General features: G+C 41.0%; 2 protein-coding genes across 2 annotated transcripts; one reads left to right on the top strand and one right to left on the bottom strand.

The window, feature by feature from the left end:
- Positions 1-4867: 4867 nt before the first annotated feature.
- Positions 4868-14750, bottom strand: LOC137786487 (early endosome antigen 1). The gene is made up of 19 exons (XM_068578395.1): positions 14734-14750; positions 14216-14276; positions 12755-13094; positions 12463-12547; positions 12179-12314; positions 11886-11995; positions 11408-11694; positions 10980-11227; positions 10759-10830; positions 7837-10680; positions 7585-7732; positions 7151-7256; positions 6464-6620; positions 6216-6308; positions 5912-5998; positions 5637-5775; positions 5308-5399; positions 5054-5148; positions 4868-4961 (listed from the first exon to the last, which is right to left on the bottom strand). Exons 1-18 carry the CDS (start codon positions 14748-14750, stop codon positions 5092-5094), a joined length of 5079 nt encoding a protein of 1692 aa, XP_068434496.1. The 3' UTR covers positions 4868-4961; positions 5054-5091.
- A 1196-nt stretch (positions 14751-15946) lies between these two features.
- On the top strand, positions 15947-17864 carry natd1 (protein NATD1). Its single transcript, XM_068577845.1, has 3 exons — positions 15947-16147; positions 16993-17111; positions 17460-17864. The coding sequence occupies exons 1-3, from the start codon at positions 16048-16050 to the stop codon at positions 17574-17576; spliced, it is 336 nt and encodes a 111-aa protein (XP_068433946.1). The 5' UTR covers positions 15947-16047; the 3' UTR covers positions 17577-17864.
- Positions 17865-18985: the final 1121 nt, after the last annotated feature.

An 18985-nucleotide genomic window follows, 5' to 3' on the forward strand; every position in this document is an offset into this window, starting at 1 on the left:
ATTATTTCACGGGACAGAAACAGCGCCAGTAGTTCCAGTGTTGGTCCGGCACAGATTCACTAGAGGCCACCACCGCAGGGCAGAGCGGGTGGAGGGTGTGTGTGACACTGCGACATGACGGCCTCCAAGGAAGCCATGCTAGTCTGAGTATCAGTTTTCTAATTCGAATGGGAAATGATATTTGACCTTTGTAAGTATCAGTGCTGTTGGATCTGTGTTCACTTTTTAAGACCAGTGTATATCCGTATATCTTTCCAGAAGGTCACGCATTCAAGAGAGATCACAACAGAATTGTTAGATTCTTATCTTTAAAATAATAATAATAATAATAAAAACAATAATACTAACAATAAGAAATTGAAATAAGAACAACTTTATTTTGTATAACACTTTAAAAAGTACTTAAAGGCAAATTATATGGCAAAAGCAGGAGAAGCAAACAAAACATTTTTAAAGCAAGTAGTGACATTGTAACAGTAAAAAGACAATAACATTACATAACTTTGCATCACAGATCTGTGAGTTTTGAGTGCATTTCTTTTTTTTTAAAGCGGGTTTTAGGGAGAATGTCATGAAGGCTTGAGGGAGAGAATGGTCATATTGACTTTTTTTATGACACCAGTAACAGACGGTTTAGCCAACAAAACGTATTGAATGTAAGATTTTACCGGTTATATCTGTAATCAAATTACCTTAAATTGCAAGTTGCTTTGGGTGTGTGCTCCTGTGTGTGGTGGAGTCGCAGCTTTACATCCACACTATATTTCTGCATAGTTACTATGATATCAGGCCTGGGTAATGGGTTCAGATATGAGATGGCAGACCAGATGGGGATGTGAAGTGTGCTATGGGGACAGACCTTGTAACCAGCGAGTTATTTAAAGGCCGCCTCACTGCGGCACCACAAAGTGGGCCAGGCTCGACCACTCAGGACACAAGCTGCAGTTTGATAACCTTTCAGATAATCAGCACAAACTCTCCTGATTCATACCGAGTGTTATGTCATGCTGAGGTTATCCCTGTGTGGTACAAAAGACACAGGATGTTTACTCAAAGCTCAGTCAGACATGAGCGTAACGGGTTCTGGCAGGACACTCAGGATGAGGAGTAGGCAGGTACTCCAATTATACAACTGTGTAACCGTCTGTTAGTTCAGTCTCAGCAGCACTCCTGCTGCTCATGCTCACTTTCTACAGCTCCCGCTCGTTGTTCTATCATCTATAGATGGATATATTATCTATAGCAGCGAGATGTGGCATGTAATCGCTGTTAAATTCAATTATTCACAAAGTTAACCATTCATTTGTTGTTAACTTGTGTTGTTTGTCTTCATAGTACATCTATTTGTAAAATCTTTAAGCCAGAGTTTACAACTTGTAGCTTGTTTTTACCTCTTTGTCAGGGTTTCCCATTAGGTTACAGTTTCCCTTTCTTTTTTCAACTTCAATGGATAAAAGAAAAAACTAAATACCTCGAGTCTATTGCGATAACATCCAACAACATGGTGGCAGGCTTGTGTAACATAGCAGTGAATGCAAGGATGAGAGTGATAAAACATGAAAGATGGAGATATACTGAGAGTCTGAGTGATATTTATATGTCTCTGTTGGCAGCCAACATTGACAAAAACAACCTGAGTGGGGAAGAGAGGCGTTGTGCTCGCACCCAACAGAAAGATATGCTGCACATGCACAAGACACATCACTTTGTTTCGGGAGCTGTTCATTAAGCGCCTGGCTCCACTTAGGGTGTATTCTCCAGACCAGACTAATCAACTTCCTGCCTCATCATATTAAAGCGATAAACACAGGGAGACCATGGAAAAGTTTAACATCAAGGTCTGGTCTTGTTGAAGAAATCTAAACTTGTTGGTTATTAACTCGTTTCATATTGGATAAACGTTTATGCCTTTTCAAGATATCGATCTGGTAGAAAGATAGGAAGTAGGAAGATATAAATATGCTTCTCACAGTTTTTCCCACCAACAAAACTTTGTTTGTTTGTTCCTAAACACATTTTACTTTCAGCACACACGAGAGTCGACTGCAATAAAGTGCTTCGCCAAATACCAATCAGCCTCATCGTCCTCCATACTGAGGCCGGCGTTGCCAAACTGATGTTGGTGCCAAATTTATATTTGTCTCAGGTGAACATTGTAGGATCTATCCATTGTCATGGAAACACTGATAAAATTGAGTTGCATGTAGGTCGCACGCCTCTGGACCTGATTTCGTAACACCAAATCAAATTGGGGGAAAAACAAGTCCATGCAGCGCTTTCTTCTTCACGCCAATTTTCAAAACGCAGCCCGGTGTCATGGGCGAGGGCAAGAACGAGCAGAGTCGTGGTCCCGTCAGCTGCAGTGTGAAATGCCACTGAAGTGTATCATTGGGGAAGCGGGCTGCGCTCCCTGGTCAGACCGTCTGTGCTGGTTGCAGTAATTGATCTTTTCAGGAATAAATGGGCCACTTATTTTTACAATCTGAGCAGGTGCAGCGTGTGTACTGGTGTTTCTACAACAGCCGCTGATCAGTCATGAGGACTGGGAGCGTTAGTGGGCCAGCTTGACTCAGAACAAACCCTGCAGGTGCACACGCACACACACACACACACACACACACACACACACACACACGCACACACACTACATTAGAATACATCCATAACACTATAACTAAAGTTTTAGTGGGCTCATATTTCAGTTAAATTCAGTCGACCATGTCTGTTCCACTGATGCATTCATTATGTGGTTAAAGGGACAGAATACAGCAGGAATCATAACTTTATTAAAATTATTAGTTCATGCATTATTAAAAAGGTTATCAGAAATATATATTTTTTTAGCCTCTTGGTTCTAATGAGCAACAGAAGGGAAACAATCTGCCCATTACAGGTTTTAAGAGGCCAATGTGATATCCAAAACAATCCAAAACCCCAAAGATGGACTTCAGGATTAACCAATCATGAGAATAGTCTCTGATAAATATTCTGCTGGTTGAATAATCAATTAATCACCTAATTTATTCAGCTCTAGTCCAGCTTTTTCTGAAGTGTTCAACCACATTTCACAGAATTCATCAGTATATGAAATCTTCTAAGCGAGCACACCGTAAATTAAGATTATTTTTGTCAAACTACTATTTCTGAAGACAAGAGTGTCCATTCATTTCCGTGACAAATTTTGAATCTACCTTGAACTCCAGGTTTAGGGTCTTTGGGTGTTTTAGTGTTAAAAATCTTACGTGCGTAATGTAAAAATATAAATCATGTGACAGGAAGCCATCTCAGGTTCCATGATGGATAACATTAAGAAACAGCGTTGCTAGTTCAAAGTGTTGGCTCACATGACGGAGGTTTCACAGGCAGGAATCACAAGGAAGGAAAGAGGAGTGTTGGGTTTTAATGAGGTGCGATGTTCCTCTTTAGGAATATGACGCCAAGGAACAAATTAAGTGTTCTGCAAGCACATTTGGAGATAGGATTGATATCTTTACACAGAAATCAAACTTCTGGAGATTATTATTGTTACACTTCTGCGTTTACATAAAAAGAAGTCAATCAAAATAAATTACAGTAAAGTAAGAAAAAGCACTTGTAAAAGCATGACTTTTTAGTCTACTAAAAAGGTTAACTGTAACATATCTCTGAGTAACACGTGGCACTTAAATATCAACAGAGTTGGCAAAATTGTTTGTTTATTATATATCATTTCACTGACGCTTTTACCCAAAGCAACTTACATGTTGTTGTATACACCGTAGACACAGCAACAGGGAGCAATTAGGGGTTAAGTGTCTTGCTCAAGGGCACATCGACACGGAGTAGCGAACCACTGATCCTCTGACTGAAAGACGGTCGTGCTAATCGCTGAGCCACAGTCACCCTACCGAAACAGGGGACCCCTCTGACTTGTCTGGTCTGATGCCGGAGACCCTTTTTGAAGTGTGTTCTCATCCCTCGCAGGCTCTGCGCCAGCTTGATGCTCCATTTAATGAGGTACTGTATGTGTCGTCCCTGGAGGCAGAGCGGACATCAGGGTTTTCCTGCAGCAGCCTCCCCCTTTGCTGCCGGGCTCCTGAGAGCTCCGGTTCATTCGGTGTCACGCTGCTGCTGCGTGTTGACAAAAGCAGAGCTGCACAGTGAGCGAGCTCTGGGTTGAGTTTGTTGTTGTTGCCAAGAGCTAATATGATCCGACCAACTGTAGGCACATCTTTACAATGTTTTTTATTTTTAGTAGTCTATGATTTGAAATCCAAACGTTTATCCCACTAAACTTAAGATGGGTTTTTATGGTCATGAATGTATATATGTAACCATGTGTTTCGTGCATGTATTATGTGTATGTTAGAAATCTCCCTCTGGGACAATAAAAACCATCTCTCGCTTTACAACATTGCTACTGATAATGTGCTACAAAAACACAGTTATTTACTCTCACAATCAGATACTGTCAGAAAGAAACAGGTTTTGGTTATCAGGAAAATACTTTATTGTTTGAATTTATGTAACTGAATGTTGAAAGAATACAAAATATTCACACATCAAGCTTAATGTGTTCATGAACTGATATCAAAGATCGTAACCTTCCAAAAAGTATTGCCCTTTTGCAGCACAAACATTTCTAGTATTAAAACAGCTGCACGTCAGCAGAAGAGATTTTAAAACAGGTACTGACATCACCTCTGTGTTAGAAGTGTCTGCTGGGAGAGGACATGTTGTATTATGCTACCTCTAGCGGTGCAATATGTTCACAACAGTTATAAATAATGAATGCTACACACTGAATAAATCTAGTAAACACACATATTGTTTATGAGGTACACTGATGTCGAAAATATTAACATCATTTAATAATGATATCACTGTCTTATATTTTATAGTACATTATTAGAAATGTTCATCTAGAAAAGCCAATGTTTCCTGCGCCCTCTGGTGGTATTCTGATGCTTCTTCTCTTTCCCCTCACAAATACAACAACAAATCAACATTTTACACAGTAAAAAAAGTAACATATGACATAACACACACACATTTGTGTAACAAAAATAGTTACCTGGAAGTTAACCTTCCACCTGCTCGTCTTGTTTTCGATCAGAAAGACTCAAACAACTTCATTCTTTCTTGGACAGAAAGGCCATCTTTTAAACTCTGCAAGTCAAAAACACACACAAACACACACACACAAACACACACACACACACACACACAAGTTGTTAATATTAAAATGAAACACTTTACTGTGAGCTGGAGGTTTAAAACGGTTCAAATAAAAGCAACATTTAGCATTTATCAATGAACACTTATTACCTTTGATCTCACTCCCCTGATCTGACGAGTGAGTGTTGATTTGACTGTTTTCTTCAGAAAAGCTGCATTTCTTGTTTTTGTCACAGTGTTCTCTGAGAAAACAAGAGGTGAGAGGGCCAAAGAGGGAGGGCATTAAAGGAGTAGATCTACATTTTTGAGAAAGTGCATTTCTCACTTGCTCTTGTGAGAGTTAGATTAGAGGATCAATAGAAATGCAATTAGTGAATGTCGTTGCTTCTGGACAGGTGAACTCATAAGTAATCTCATAATAGAAATCTCATAAGTAATCATAACATTTTATAATGTACACAAAGTAAAAAGTGTCTTACCGTGCGTCTGTCCTGAAGCGTCTACGCTTTGAGACCAAGTGGCAAACTTGGCATCTTCCAATAGTTTGTTGACATCAGGGTGGGACTCATCCTGGCTGTGATAGAGGGCCTTCAGCTGGTTCTCGGCATATAACTTGTCCTGTTACACACACACACACACGCACACACACACACACACACACACACACAGGTTTTTAGTTTTTATTTGCTCTTTTCATATAAATAATACATGTTTTTATCAGACTGTCAGGGCACATGAATAGAGAGGTCAGTACCATTCGAGCGATCTTCAGATCTTCTTGGAGAGAATGAGCTTCCTGTCTGAGAAACTGCATTTCTGCCTCCCTCGCCCGCAGAATCACCTGGAACATAAGTTCATCAATACATGTTGTGTGCTCTGATAAATGGGGAAAGGATTATACATGCAAACATCCTGGATACCTGTAGAAATGTTTCCAACATGCTCACATACAACCTCAAATTAGATTCAATAAAGATGAAGGCAGAACAGAAACTTAAACTACATGCCAACTTCACTAAAAAACACAAATATATACAAACCACTTCACAAACACTTACCTCCATCTCATAAAAGTCATGTATTTGAGGGGCAACATGTGACTGTTTCCCATTTCGCGAGAAATCTAGCTGAGACATTTCATCTGTCTCTCTCTTGAAGGGACGACGAGGGTCAGAGAGAGAGAGAAGATGATGCATTTAAAGATGGTTTTAAAAAGACATACATACTGTTCATCGACGTGTCGGTGAGTTCATTGAATGCAAATGAAGAATACTGAGCTAACTTTGTGAAAAGAAAATGATTGTACCTGCTTATTTGTGCGCTCCTGGTCTTCCCTTTGGTACTGCAGCATTGACTGTCTCTCAGCCTGCAGCTCCTGGCTCAGCTGAGAGTTCTCCAGGCATTTCTGAGTGTGCTGAACCGACAACACCTCCAGCTCCTTATGCATCAACCGGATCTCCTTCCTGCAGTGGCAAAGCACAAATAATGTGACAAACACTGTGCAAGTAGGAAACAATTGGTCAAGGCAATATTAATAGCATATTTAAAAGCCATTATGAGAAATTGGAGGAGGAAAAGCTCCCAAACAGAAATTGTGAGGAAAAAAGGTAACATGAACATGATGGAAAAACTTAAAAGTTTATTTCCCAAATTGGTTGATCTTGTGAATTTCTTGACAATAAAGAGTTATATACATATGCATGTTCTAATAACTTGTACGGACAATCAATGTAACTCCTACAAGTCTGAGTAAAATAGGACATTAATGCCAATTTAAACATGAGGTCATTCTTACTACGGATTATGAAAAAGCACAATATGAGTGCATATTTTAGCATTTGTTGTTGCATAACTTTTTGTGAAACTCCACCTAGCGTGAAGGTATTTTAACTGCGAGCTAAGTGTCATGAGTTATTCATTAATTAGCAATATTCTGTCAAATTAAGTAGAAGAGAAGAAAAAAACACAAATGGAGGAATCAGTCGTCACTCACTCGTATTCATTGTGCAGTTGAGTAATGTCAGCGCTCTCCTTCATGTGCTGAGACTGTCGGCTTTTCTCCAGCTCCTGTTTATGAGCTCTCCTCATCGCTACAATGGCTGGAGAAAGATATAAAAACTTGCATGATTGTTGAACTTTTAATAGACAAAGACACCTCGTAAAGCAACTCTTAAATCTTCTTTTCGCTGATCTCAGAAGTTCTACAAGGTATTTTTTCACATTAATTTAACTAATGCAGTTCAAACACATTACCACACTGTTACAGGAACGTCCTGTAATCATCAGTCAATGTTAACACGTTTAAAACGTCAGCAAAAAAATCCCCATCACATTCAAATAAATAAAAAGAGTGAGAGCAGTTTCTATTGGCTGAACAGGCCTATAGTGCTGTATTTTGTGTCTGACTTCTTGCTGGAAGACGTTTACCTGCCATCGTAGCAGCCGTCTCTTCCTGCAGCAGCTTGTCTCTCTCCTTCAGAAGCGTCGCCACCTCCGTCCGATGCTGCTGCTGCAGATCACTTATCAGCTGTCGGTGCATTTCCTCCATAGCAGCAAAATCTTGATCACTGGATGCCTATTGAAATTTCGAACAGATTCTCGATTTAAAATCTATAATGATTTACTGCTTACATTTACTTAAGAGGCAGAGTATTTAAAAAGAAATGAGGTCTTTGTTACCTGCAGCTTCCCCAGATCTTTGTGATAAGCCTCTCTCAAGTGTCCTGCACCATCTGCCAGCATCAGGTTTCTCTCCATCTCAGTCTGGTCTGGTAGGGAGGAGGTACTTTCAGTGCATGTTTTGGTCTGTTTCTCTTTGTATGTCTTGGTGTAAAAACCATGCAAGTGTTGCATCTCCTCTTCATGGATCTGTTGCAGTTCCCTTATCTTCTTTTGAAACTCAGTTTCCATGTTTTTCATCCGTTCCTCATGATAATCGTTGATCTTCCGTATATCTTCTCGGAGTCTCTGGTTCCCAGTCTCAACAGACATTAGCTTTTGCTCTGCACACTCTAGTTCCCCTCTTAATACACTGTTGTTCTCCTGAAGCTGACACAAGGTGTGATTAAAAACATCTTGCTTATCCTTTAATGTAATATCCTGCTCTTCGCACATAGCTTGCAGTTTGTCCTGTAACACCGCACTTTGCTGCAGCTCTAAATCCAAGTGCAGCCTGTCTGACAGATAAATCAACTTTGCCTGCTCTTGCATCCAATTTAGGTCAGCTGCTGAAGCATTTTCCCAATCATCATCCACGCTGTACTCTCCTGCATTGCCATCAGAAACCTCCTGGCAGAGTTGCTGTAAGAATTTAGCTCTTCTCTTCAGCCGGGATATAAGTCTCTCCATTAACTCTGGTTTTGTCTCTGCCACTACCTTTTGGACATCAGATTCCTCCTTTTCAACTGGTTTAGCAGCTCTTTTTGAATCTTTATCGTCTCCCTGCACTTGCTCCTCATAAGACCCCAACTCTGGGGGATTGATATCCGCCAGACTCTTCTTTTGAACCTCCATTTCTTCATTATTTACTTGAGTCACGCTCTCATGTTGCTGCTGACATTTTAAGGCAGCGTAAATGAGCTCCGCTTCAGTACAGGCTTCACCGATGGCCCTCTCCAAACATCCACCGTTGTCACATTCTGCTCTCCCAGAATGGGTCCTTTTCACTGTTTTTAAAGCCATTCTTCGTGTGATTATGCTTTTGTACTTGTGTGCCAAATCCCCCTCATCCTCTCTTGGTGCTAAGGATTGTTGACCAATGGCACGTCGACTCTGAAGGACAAACACCATTTTCTCTACAACAAATAGTTCCCTCTTTAAATACTTCCCAACACTTTCCACGTCGTGCTCCGGCCGTAACGCACTAATGCTGCTCTCAGCTCCAGCTGTCTCATCATTGAGGATCTTGTCCTCAACTTTGCTGGCGTTGTGTGATTCATGCTGCTGTTTCTCTGCCTCTTTCTCTCCTTGCTGAAGGCAGGCAGCAACCGTGGCCAATTGCTTCTCAAAGTCTGTAATATGAATCGGAGTGACCTGGAGCCTCTCTCTGCAGGCTTGTATGATGTTCAGTGCGAAGTGAAACCTACCAACCAGCATCTTGCAGTGGTTTTCTGTCTCCTGGGCGAAGCGCTGGCTCTGCTTGGCCTGACTGTGAAGAAGCAGACTGAGGTGCTGAGCACTGGCTCGGCTGCGAGTGAGCTGGGAGCAAAGGTGAGGGTCCTGGCATCTGATGTCACTGTGGTGCTCCTGAAGTCTCTGCATGATATCCCTTAGCTTCTCTTCCGTTACATGAAGCTTGGTTTCAAGAATCTGGATCACAGACATAAATCTTTCTGGGTCATCTCCTGCAAGGTGACCTGCATTTGAGCTGTTATACAACTGGACATTGTTTATTTTCTTTGGCCTGCTGTCACTTCCAGTGACAAGATCAGTTGACTGTCTCTCATTTAGCTGAGAGGGCTCTGAGGATTCATCCTTCTGCTGACAGGTGCAACCTTTCAATACGTCATTCAGCTTCACTTCCGTCTCCTCCAGGCTATTACCTAAGACTTCCATCTTCAGCAAAACTTCACTCAGCTCTTGCTCCTTGCTGTCCAGGAGCCTCTCGTAGCCTTCTCGTATGTCCTGCATTTCATACTCCTTTTGCTGCACTTTCCCCAAGGCCAGCTGCAGGTCCTCGCTAACTCTCTCGTATGAGTGCTCAAGATTGTAGTAGTGCGTCTCTTCTGTTTGCAAGCGGCTTTGCAGTCTGCTCATCTCCCCGTCTGCCTCACATAACTGGTTCTGCAGCTCTTGACAGCGATGATCAAGCTGCTCTCTTTCTTCCTGAAGTTTCTGCACAGCAGATATGGTACATGCTAGCTCCTCTTGAAGCTGTTGTTGAGCCTCCTCGATGTCCCTGGTCCATGTCGGCGTCTTGTTCAGGCCCTCCACCTGCTGTTCAGCTCTGTCCAGTCTCTCCTGGAGGTCTTGTGAGTGTTGCTCTGCCTGTGCCAGGCTCGAGGCCAAGCTCCTCCGTTCTCTGTCCTGACTTTCTTGAAGGAGCGTAAGGTGCTTCTGCAGGCGAACCTCTTTTTGAGCCTGCGCTTCCTGATTGGCATGAAGTTCAGTTGTCACCTCTTGGAGATGTTTGTGCAAGTGATCAGCCTCCTGCTGCAGACTGTGGTAATGCTGCAACTCCTGCTGCAGCTGTGTGAAGCACGCCTCAGCCTCCTTCCTCTTTTCCTCGCTGGAACTCAGCTGAGACTTCAGGGAGGCCACGCAACGCTCCCACTCCTTCTGCTTCTCGTGGAAATGCAGGCGATCTTGCTCCAGATGGGCTTGTGCAAGTGCTGTGGCATCACCCGTGACAAGTAATTGTGCTTGTTGAGCTAAGAGATCAACCCTTTGCCGGAGTTCGACTTCCCTGGCTTTCTCCTGGTTCTTAGTTTTAGCCTCCAGCTCAAAGCGGAGGTCATTGTTTATCTTCTGCAGTTGTTGTAAAGCCCACGCTTGTTCCGAGTTGGAGTTTGAGGGAAGATCATTCTACAGGACAAAAGTAAGCTTTAATTGGGACGAACTGTGTATAATATTGAATATGTTTGTGTGTCTTCTGCGCTATACCTGTGGAGGAACCCTTTCTCTTGATGGCATCGCTCTCTCTTGTTGTAGCTCATCCTGCAGATTCCTGTTTAACTGCTGCAGTCGAGACAATTCCTTCTGTGTTTGTTCCAGCTGCAGAGAAATAGTTGTGAGACAAACAGGTATTCATTTGTCGATGCATTCAGGTGAACATTTCATCTACTGTTTTAATTAGATACACACACTTTCAAACAAAATCTCACCTCTTTGACAAGTTGCCCAGTGTGCTGCTCAAAGGGAAGTTGAGCGTTATCTTTTGTGCACTCCCGGGGGACGTTTATTAATACTTGTGGCTCGTCGCTGCGGGTTGTGGTTTTAACCTGCTGCCAACTCTGCTCAGTTTTACTCAGCATATCTGAATGTTCATTAAAACACTCAACGTCTGACAGCCTTGCCGTGGAAGTAGAGCTGTCACCGGCTCCATCAAGACACGATGATGCGTCCGTCACACCTGGAGCACATAAGGTTATACACAGAATCAATTAAGTACAATGTGATATGAAATGTAACAATATGTAGACATGTATCATATGTCTGTTCCCCTGTGTAGCATATTTTTGTCTACATCAAATGCTTTATTTTAATTAATTACAAAGAAAACACCGAGACGGCAGTTTATTCAATGACTCACCAGTCAGTGTGGTTCCATCCAGCGAACACTGAAGAGAGGAAGCACCCACATCCTCCTCCTGCCGAGGAGGACTGATGGGAGACGGGTCAGGAGAGGCGATTGTGGACGATGCTGAGCACCCATCAGCAGAACGCTGCTCGGTCTCTGGCTCCAGTTCCTCTTCTTTCTGCTGCTGATGTGTTTCCTCTGCACAGTCACTGGTTTCGTGCTCTTGCAAAAAGCTGTTTGGGTGTTCAGCCTTCCCCAGATCCTCATTTGACTGCAAGTCTAGATACTGTGAAATGGAGCTGTAAAGGAATGACAAAGAATCTCATTCAGGACTACAAATGGTAAATCCGCTAAATAACAATATGGCCTGGAACAAGTAAAGGTACTTTACAATTTAAACTCTCAATTAAATCAGTCTTGAGGGCAGATTACAATACTTAATGTGCAAATCTGACACCAACTGTGCAGCACTTGTAAAAACTTGGTTTACCTTGTGACGTCAGGTGTAAGACCGGGCCTCACGTTCTTCAACACTGCCTGGACCCAGTTGTGTCTCATCCCGGAGGTCATCGCACAGAGTGTGTACACTCCATCTCTGGTCTATGGAAAGAGAAATATGAATGTTTTAATGAGTAAATTGCTCATATCATGTCAGCACATCTAAAATGTTTGGATTACCTTGATTTACCCTCGCAGGAATTTTATTAATTTAATATGTTTCATGGTTAGTGATGAAAATGTGTTTTATTGTGTATTTTGTAAATACATATTAAGTAAAAGTACTTGTTGCTTTACTTTGTTGCACTGATGATGTTGTGCAGTGGTGGACACCAAAGAGGAGGAAGACTCTGGTGGTTCACAGAGGCTACTTGTTTTCATCTTCTCCGCTTCATCATCATGACACCGGTCTTCTTTGTCCCTTTAATGATCGGAGCATAAATGGAACAGATTGACAAAAACAATGATATTTATTTTGAATTCAAGCACAATCACTGCATTTTATAAAGCAACTATGAAACAAAAAAAATGCAGGAAACTCTAAACAAAAATAAAGATACAGAACAAACCTGATTTGCTTTTGAGAGGAAGACAGATGACCAGAATTCAGTTCTTTCTCTTCGGTGGTTTGTTTTTTTACTTGTGAACTTGGACCTGTATGTTCTGAATCTGTTCCAGAGACAGCAGTAAAGACACAAAAGCTGGATATAAAACAATTTAAAAAAAAATATTTTCTTACATTTAACATTAGTTTCTGTTTTTAGAGCTTCTTTTTTTTTAATTCAAATTATTTAAACTTAAGAAAATACATCCACATGAGCTACCACATTAAGAATATTAAACATGGTAACATGAAATTACCGTCTCCGGTGGGTCTCTGGTCGAGTCTGTTGAGAGAGCGGCTGCTTCTCATGAACGAAGCGGCGGTGAGAGACGAGGTGTGAAGGGACGAAAAGCTGCGGCTGCTGCAGAGGCGCAGAGCTGGTCTGGCTGGCCGAGATGCCGGTCTGGTCCCCTGGTGGCCTTGGTGGCCGAGGCTGCCTCTTTTCCAACTGCCACCGGCCTTGCTGCCGCTAGCAGTCGAATCACTGCCTCTGCTGCTGAGGCTGTTGCTCCTTCCACAACCAGCGCTGGGTTTAGAGGTCTGGCTGCCAGCGTGTTTGCCTCTACTAGGTGCAGGGACCGGTATGGCTGCTGGTTCCTTTAGGAGAGAAAAGAAAGAGCAAGAGCAGCGCTTGTCTGAGAAAATAAATCACATGAAGACACTTTTTCAAGTTTTCAGGTTTGAGGACGATGATATTGAAATGTCAAACATCGCACCTCCTGGTTACCCCCATCCTAACATGGACTCTTTGACACAGACAATCCAATCACTACACTGAGAACCTTTTAATCTCCGAAAGAGCTCTTAATTTGCTTAAGTGCCATCTGACTGACACTGTGATCATGGACACACACACACAAACACACCCTTGAACTTAATCACACTTGAGCATTGGAAAGCCATCAGACAGGCGGTTTCTTCCCGTCTTTAGAGATACAGCCTCACCAACTGCAGAGGGAGGCCATCAATCTGTGGCTGAATCTCAAGACAGAGAAATCAATGAGAGGAGGCTCCAAGAGTCCTGACTTAGCGGCTTGTGCAGGTTGTAAAAGCAATAACTTGATCTTCGGCCATTAATGGCTTCATAAATAAAACTTAATTTGTGCACATCTAGCAAAAACAGGCACTCAAATGAACATGGTTAATATAGTTCAATCATTTTAACACGCTTTCATAAACACAGGTGGTATTAGATACTTGGGGCCGTTGTTATAGTGAGATGCTGTACTTATAAGCAAAGATATTCCCAAGTGAGCTTCAAAACCAATTATAAAGACACATTTTCTCTGTTTCTGAGTGTATATGTTGTGGTAGTGTGTTTGATTCCTTTAGGAGTATAATTCAGACCTTTAAAGGCATGCTGGGTTTCTTATTTAAAGGACCCAATGATCCAGGAAATGAGAAGACAATTTACGACTAAAAAACAATTTTAACGACACTGCTGTGTTGGACATCAGGGGAGGATAGAATTGTAATCTTTATCGCCCCCTTTCAGTGTCTTGAATCTTGTTTATTGTGATAAAAATAGGCGCTGTATGTTTTTAACACAGCTGAGCAACAGTAATGGTATGCAGGGAAAATACTTTTTTAAGTAAGTAAATATTTTAAAGGTTAGATGTTTCCTCATTCTTGTCATGCTAAATGCTGAATTGATTAATATGAGACAATCACACACTTGGTTCAGGCAGTAAGCATTTATTCCAGAGTGTGGAACTTACCTTCCCCCTCGTCTTCTGTGCAGGTGTGTTGGTCTTAGAGTTTATCAGGGTCTCAGGCCACCTGTTATAACATTAGGGCAGTTAAGCGTAAATCATTCTGTCACCATTCACTTTCATTCAACAATTATTTAGTGTTATTATTACTACATTTGATTTGTCTATATTAAAAGATGGCTGTATTGAGGCATTGTTGTGGTGATCATTTTACTTTATTTATTATGTTTACTTGTGAGCCATTTATAAGCTTGTAGATGAGCTTCATCCAAATTCAGATAAAGTGCTAAATTCAAGTTATTGATCATTTCTGTGCTCTAGGTAAATAGTACAAATGTATATCCACAAATCATTAATTGAACATGATCACTCTGCCTTCTCATTATGACGTTTCTCATGTATTCAATATCTCATTCAATATCTTATTTTTTTCTTTTATGTTAAGATTTTATGGTCAGCTCAATCCAAAAATAGCAATCAAGAAATGGTAACCCATACAGTATTGTAATATAAGACATTCTTACCTTGGCGCCTTGGACATCATTTTCAACAGTAGAATAAAAGAATCAATAAATGAGACTATTCAAATAAACGTGAGAAATTTTGGCTGACACTGTTATCCATCTGCAAAAGAAGTGTGCTCCTTCTCACTCTGGCAAAACCCATAGAGAACAACTTACAGGTAGAGTCCCAAAGAAACAGGAGACAGACGTAATCCCATACAGAGTTGACAAACTCCATTAGAGTTTTGGAGGATTAAGACAACAGCTTAACAGGATTACGTCACAATGTAATTTAGTGATCTTGACATACCTGCTCTCAACACTGAGAAATACTGCAAATGTAAATCAAGTTTATATCACATCACATTGTTTAACTGATGAGAACAATCTATAACAGTAGTATGAAGAAACTCATGAACTCTTGCAAGAAGGATTTGGCTGTTTATTGTGCTTTTGCTCTGCTGATGACAGACAGAGACACAGCTGTCACTGTGGATCTGAGCTGCGACCTGACCTGAACTATCAAATACTAATAGGGTACACACTAGTCTGAGTGTGTATCACTATTTTACAATCGAATAAATCAATTATCAGCAAATGTGTGACTAAACTAATTTAATACTGGTCAAGGCAAAAAAAAAGTACAGGGCAGTCAAATTTAAATGCAGTATATCAATAGAAAAAAACACTTGACATTTAAAACATGTAAAGTGAATTCCTCCAATCAGGAGCAGGTTTAAAATTAGATGATTAAATGTAGGTTAGGTCACTGGTGCAAGGCTTGACTCACATGTGGGAATAAAAAAGTCTCTAAAGCAAAATATTTTAAAGTGAGTAAGAACACTGCTTCCAGCTCTATTAATATTTAAGTCAATGCCAGATTTCATCAACAGTAAACTGAAATCGACATTGGGTATTTTCAAAAGCTCTAATTTCTATCCTGACTCTTAATATGAATTAATTAATAAGTTTCTTTACCAAATCTCAACCCATGAACTCACCTTCGGACGAATTAATTAATTTTCCCAGGTGACTTCAATCCTGCATGTGAAACATTTGCTGTCAAGTGGTTTCAACTCCAACATTTCTGTATAGCGTGCAGAAAAACGTCTGTTGCTTAAAATTATGTGACAGACATCATTTTGCGTCCGTCTGCGCCGTTGTCTCCTCTCTGACATCGCCGGCGTGTGATTGGCTGGCGGTCACGTGACCCCACAGCTGATTTCGTTGGACGAGGTGTTTTGCTTCGACCGTTCATCATTTCATGAAGCCATTTCTGGTTAGCAAAGCTGCAGAGTAGCATAGCAGCCATTGTCAGTTGTACTACTAAATACTATGGCACAGGCGGCGCAGGCGACCGTCTTCGACGCAAACAACTCTCAAATACAAGTGGAACATGATAAAAAGCGTCGGCAGTTTGTTATAAGACTAAACGGTAAGTTCAACATGTAAACATTGGCGTGCTAGCTGGCTAATGCTAGCTCAGAGGTTGTGCTTTTCTTGCTGCCAACATCGTCGTCGTGTCCTTTTTGACAACTCCAGCTGCCATTTCTGACACAGATCCGTCATTCTTCTCGCACAGCGGGGGTGTCACGTCTTTATTCGGATGTTGGTTCGTGTCACGACCGAGAAGACGACAGTACTTCTCGGTCAAAGCTGCTGACTTTCTTGACTTGTAGCTTCAGGTTGTTTTTCGGCAATATATGTTTTTCCTTCCACTGCCAAAAGCAAATGTGAAACCTTGAACAGCATCCACTCACAGCAGACATCCCAGAATCCTACCTTTTTAAAGATTTCTTGAAAAACAACTTAGTTCCTCCCCCCCCCAACCTGAATCAGTGATGCCTAAAACACCAGTCATTATGCATTCATTTATAAAACATACAGCGTGTGATATGAATCTACCATATATGGATAGTGGGCCTTCATTTTCAAATCTTTATTTCAAACCCAAGTTACTATGCAACTATATTATTATTAACTTAGTTCTCTTTAAGTTCATGATCAACTGAAAACAAACAAGCTGCTCCTGCAACTTGATCATTTAATTACCTGGTGATTTTACACTCTGATTTAAATGCCACCATGTTAAAGTTAATCTGGCATAAAATTGTGTTTGATGCATGAGGTAGGAGTTTGTGTGTGTTGTGGTTGTCATCAGTGATTGTCACTGTGAGCGATATTTTTAAAAATTTGCTATAGCAGTTATGCCCTTAATTATTGAAGGTTGCCTTTTTACTTTTTTTTTAACCGAGAACTATGACCTCTGTCTGCCCTCAGGATCTCATGACCGCGCAGTTCTTCTGTATGAATACGTTGGGAAGAAGACAGTGGACTTGCAACACACTGAAGTTCCAGATGCTTACAGAGGTAGAGGAATAGCAAAGCACCTGGCCAAGGTAAAACCTATGAACAGTATTATTTGTGTATTTATTTATTATCATCTTAAGAGAAAATAGGGAGTTTTAAGTCTGGTATTTTCTTAACGGCCCAATTTGTAATATGTTGACCATAATTTCAAATTACCAAATGGCTTCTGGGCCACTTTACTTAATAATGAAAAGCAAAAGATTATTTTAATATGACTTTGCTAGTAATTTTACCAATTATAACTTATGTAGTTTAATTGAACTGTACAACAACAAATACTCAAATATGAAAACCAATGACCGCAGTCTCCATGTAAACCATTATTAAAATGTCTATCGGAACTGTTTAAATTTGATTTTGTGCTTCTCTGATGACAGGCAGCCATGGATTTTGTGGTGGAAGAGGATCTAAAAGCTCACTTGACCTGCTGGTACATTCAGAAATATGTCAAAGAGAACCCTCAGCCTCAGTACTTTGAACATATTTATCAATGACCATACATGGCTCCGGCAGAGAGGAGAAGGAGAAAGAGACTCCCGGGGGATAAATACTGTGTGACATCATGCTTTGGAGTTACAGGTTGACATACAACAAAGGACCCTGCAGGCTTTGTTAAACATGACATTGAGTGACTCCAGAGACGACTGATCTCACGGCACAGACGTCCGTGAGCGGAATGTTGGTTCTACGGGTCGGGAACACAGGATTATGCCAGAAACAGGAAGTGAATCAGTTGGTCACCACTAGTAACAACATAAGCAAATAAACTAACCTCAGACGGAGATGTTCAGGATGCGTACCCATCACTGATCGGGAGCAAAGGTCAGGCCTCTAATGGGGACCGATGTGAGTCAAATCTTATGATATTATTTCCTGTCCTCCTTTGGACTCATTGGATGTGAGCAGCAGTACCAGATGACCGACCCAGGTGTCTTTCTCCATGATGGGGATGGCGGCGTTTCTGATGCTCAAACGGTGATGAATTTTATATTTTGACCCTCTTTCTGATATTCTTTGATTTTTTTTATTTTTTATTGTTCTATTTGCTTTTGCCTCCTTTCTTAGAAATAGTTTTTTTTTCAGACTGAAATGCTAATTGGGGGAGTTGTGAATGCTAAACAAATCTTTGAAGCATCATCTTACTCAAAATATGTTTTTCCTGAGAGATTGCAGAGAGGTATAGGCATTCATTTGATGGGTACTGGGTAGTTCAATTAATACAATTATAATCTTTATTTAGAATTTTTTTGGCCCAAATCTCAATTTGGTTCCAGTGTTACTCTGTCCACTCCCACTCTTTCAAGTAACAGAAGTGTACCGTTCTTTATTGGAGTCATAAATTGATAAATCGAAGATGCAGGGATTTGTAAACCAAAGAACACAAAATGAGGATGTCCAACTTTGAAGACAAAGCTCATCATTTTTGTCCATTGCGCATGTTAATTATTACAGACACGCGTGATAAATTGGGTCTGACGCTCGTCACTGTGTGTAGTAAAACACAGTGTGAATATGGATTCATATCTCTGCCCAAAAACAGCTTTTAAAAAACAGCACTGTTATGTTCAGGGCATTTACATTGTATGGTGTTCATTGTCCTTTGTGCCGTTTCGCAGTAAAATGACACTGGATGGTCGGATCTTATACATTTTGTCTTTTTCTTGTCATTTGATCTGTTTTTTTTTGTTATTTGGTTCTTGTACCCACATCGGAACTTTCACAAGCTGATGTGAAAATTAGTTTTTTACTCATAAAACAAAACCCAGCGGTTTCCCTTTCTTGGCTCTTTAGGAGCTTTTGCTGTTGACAATCTTCAGTGTTGAGGGGAAGAAAACCTCAGGTTGCTCAACACTCTGGCCGGACACACAGCATGCATTGCAGACTCTCTTGATCTGCTTTAATC

This window comes from Clinocottus analis, unplaced genomic scaffold (genome assembly GCF_023055335.1).
Source record: "Clinocottus analis isolate CAN_PGR_092001 unplaced genomic scaffold, fCliAna1.0.p SCAF_16, whole genome shotgun sequence".
Taxonomy (NCBI): Eukaryota; Metazoa; Chordata; class Actinopteri; order Perciformes; family Cottidae; genus Clinocottus; species Clinocottus analis.

What these genes read in the sequence shown, in the direction of transcription:
- LOC137786487 (XM_068578395.1), bottom strand. An exon ending in CCAGAGACCCACCGGAGACG is followed by an intron (nt 12,548 to 12,754) that starts GTAATTTCATGT and finishes CAGAACATACAG; the next exon opens with GTCCAAGTTCACAAGTAAAA. An exon ending in CAACTGCACAATGAATACGA is followed by an intron (nt 6,621 to 7,150) that starts GTGAGTGACGAC and finishes TTGCCACTGCAG; the next exon opens with GAAGGAGATCCGGTTGATGC.
- natd1 (XM_068577845.1), top strand. Translation starts at nt 16,048, where the DNA reads ATGGCACAGGCGGCGCAGGCGACCGTCTTCGACGCAAACAACTCTCAA. An exon ending in GTTTGTTATAAGACTAAACG is followed by an intron (nt 16,148 to 16,992) that starts GTAAGTTCAACA and finishes GTCTGCCCTCAG; the next exon opens with GATCTCATGACCGCGCAGTT. An exon ending in TAGCAAAGCACCTGGCCAAG is followed by an intron (nt 17,112 to 17,459) that starts GTAAAACCTATG and finishes CTCTGATGACAG; the next exon opens with GCAGCCATGGATTTTGTGGT.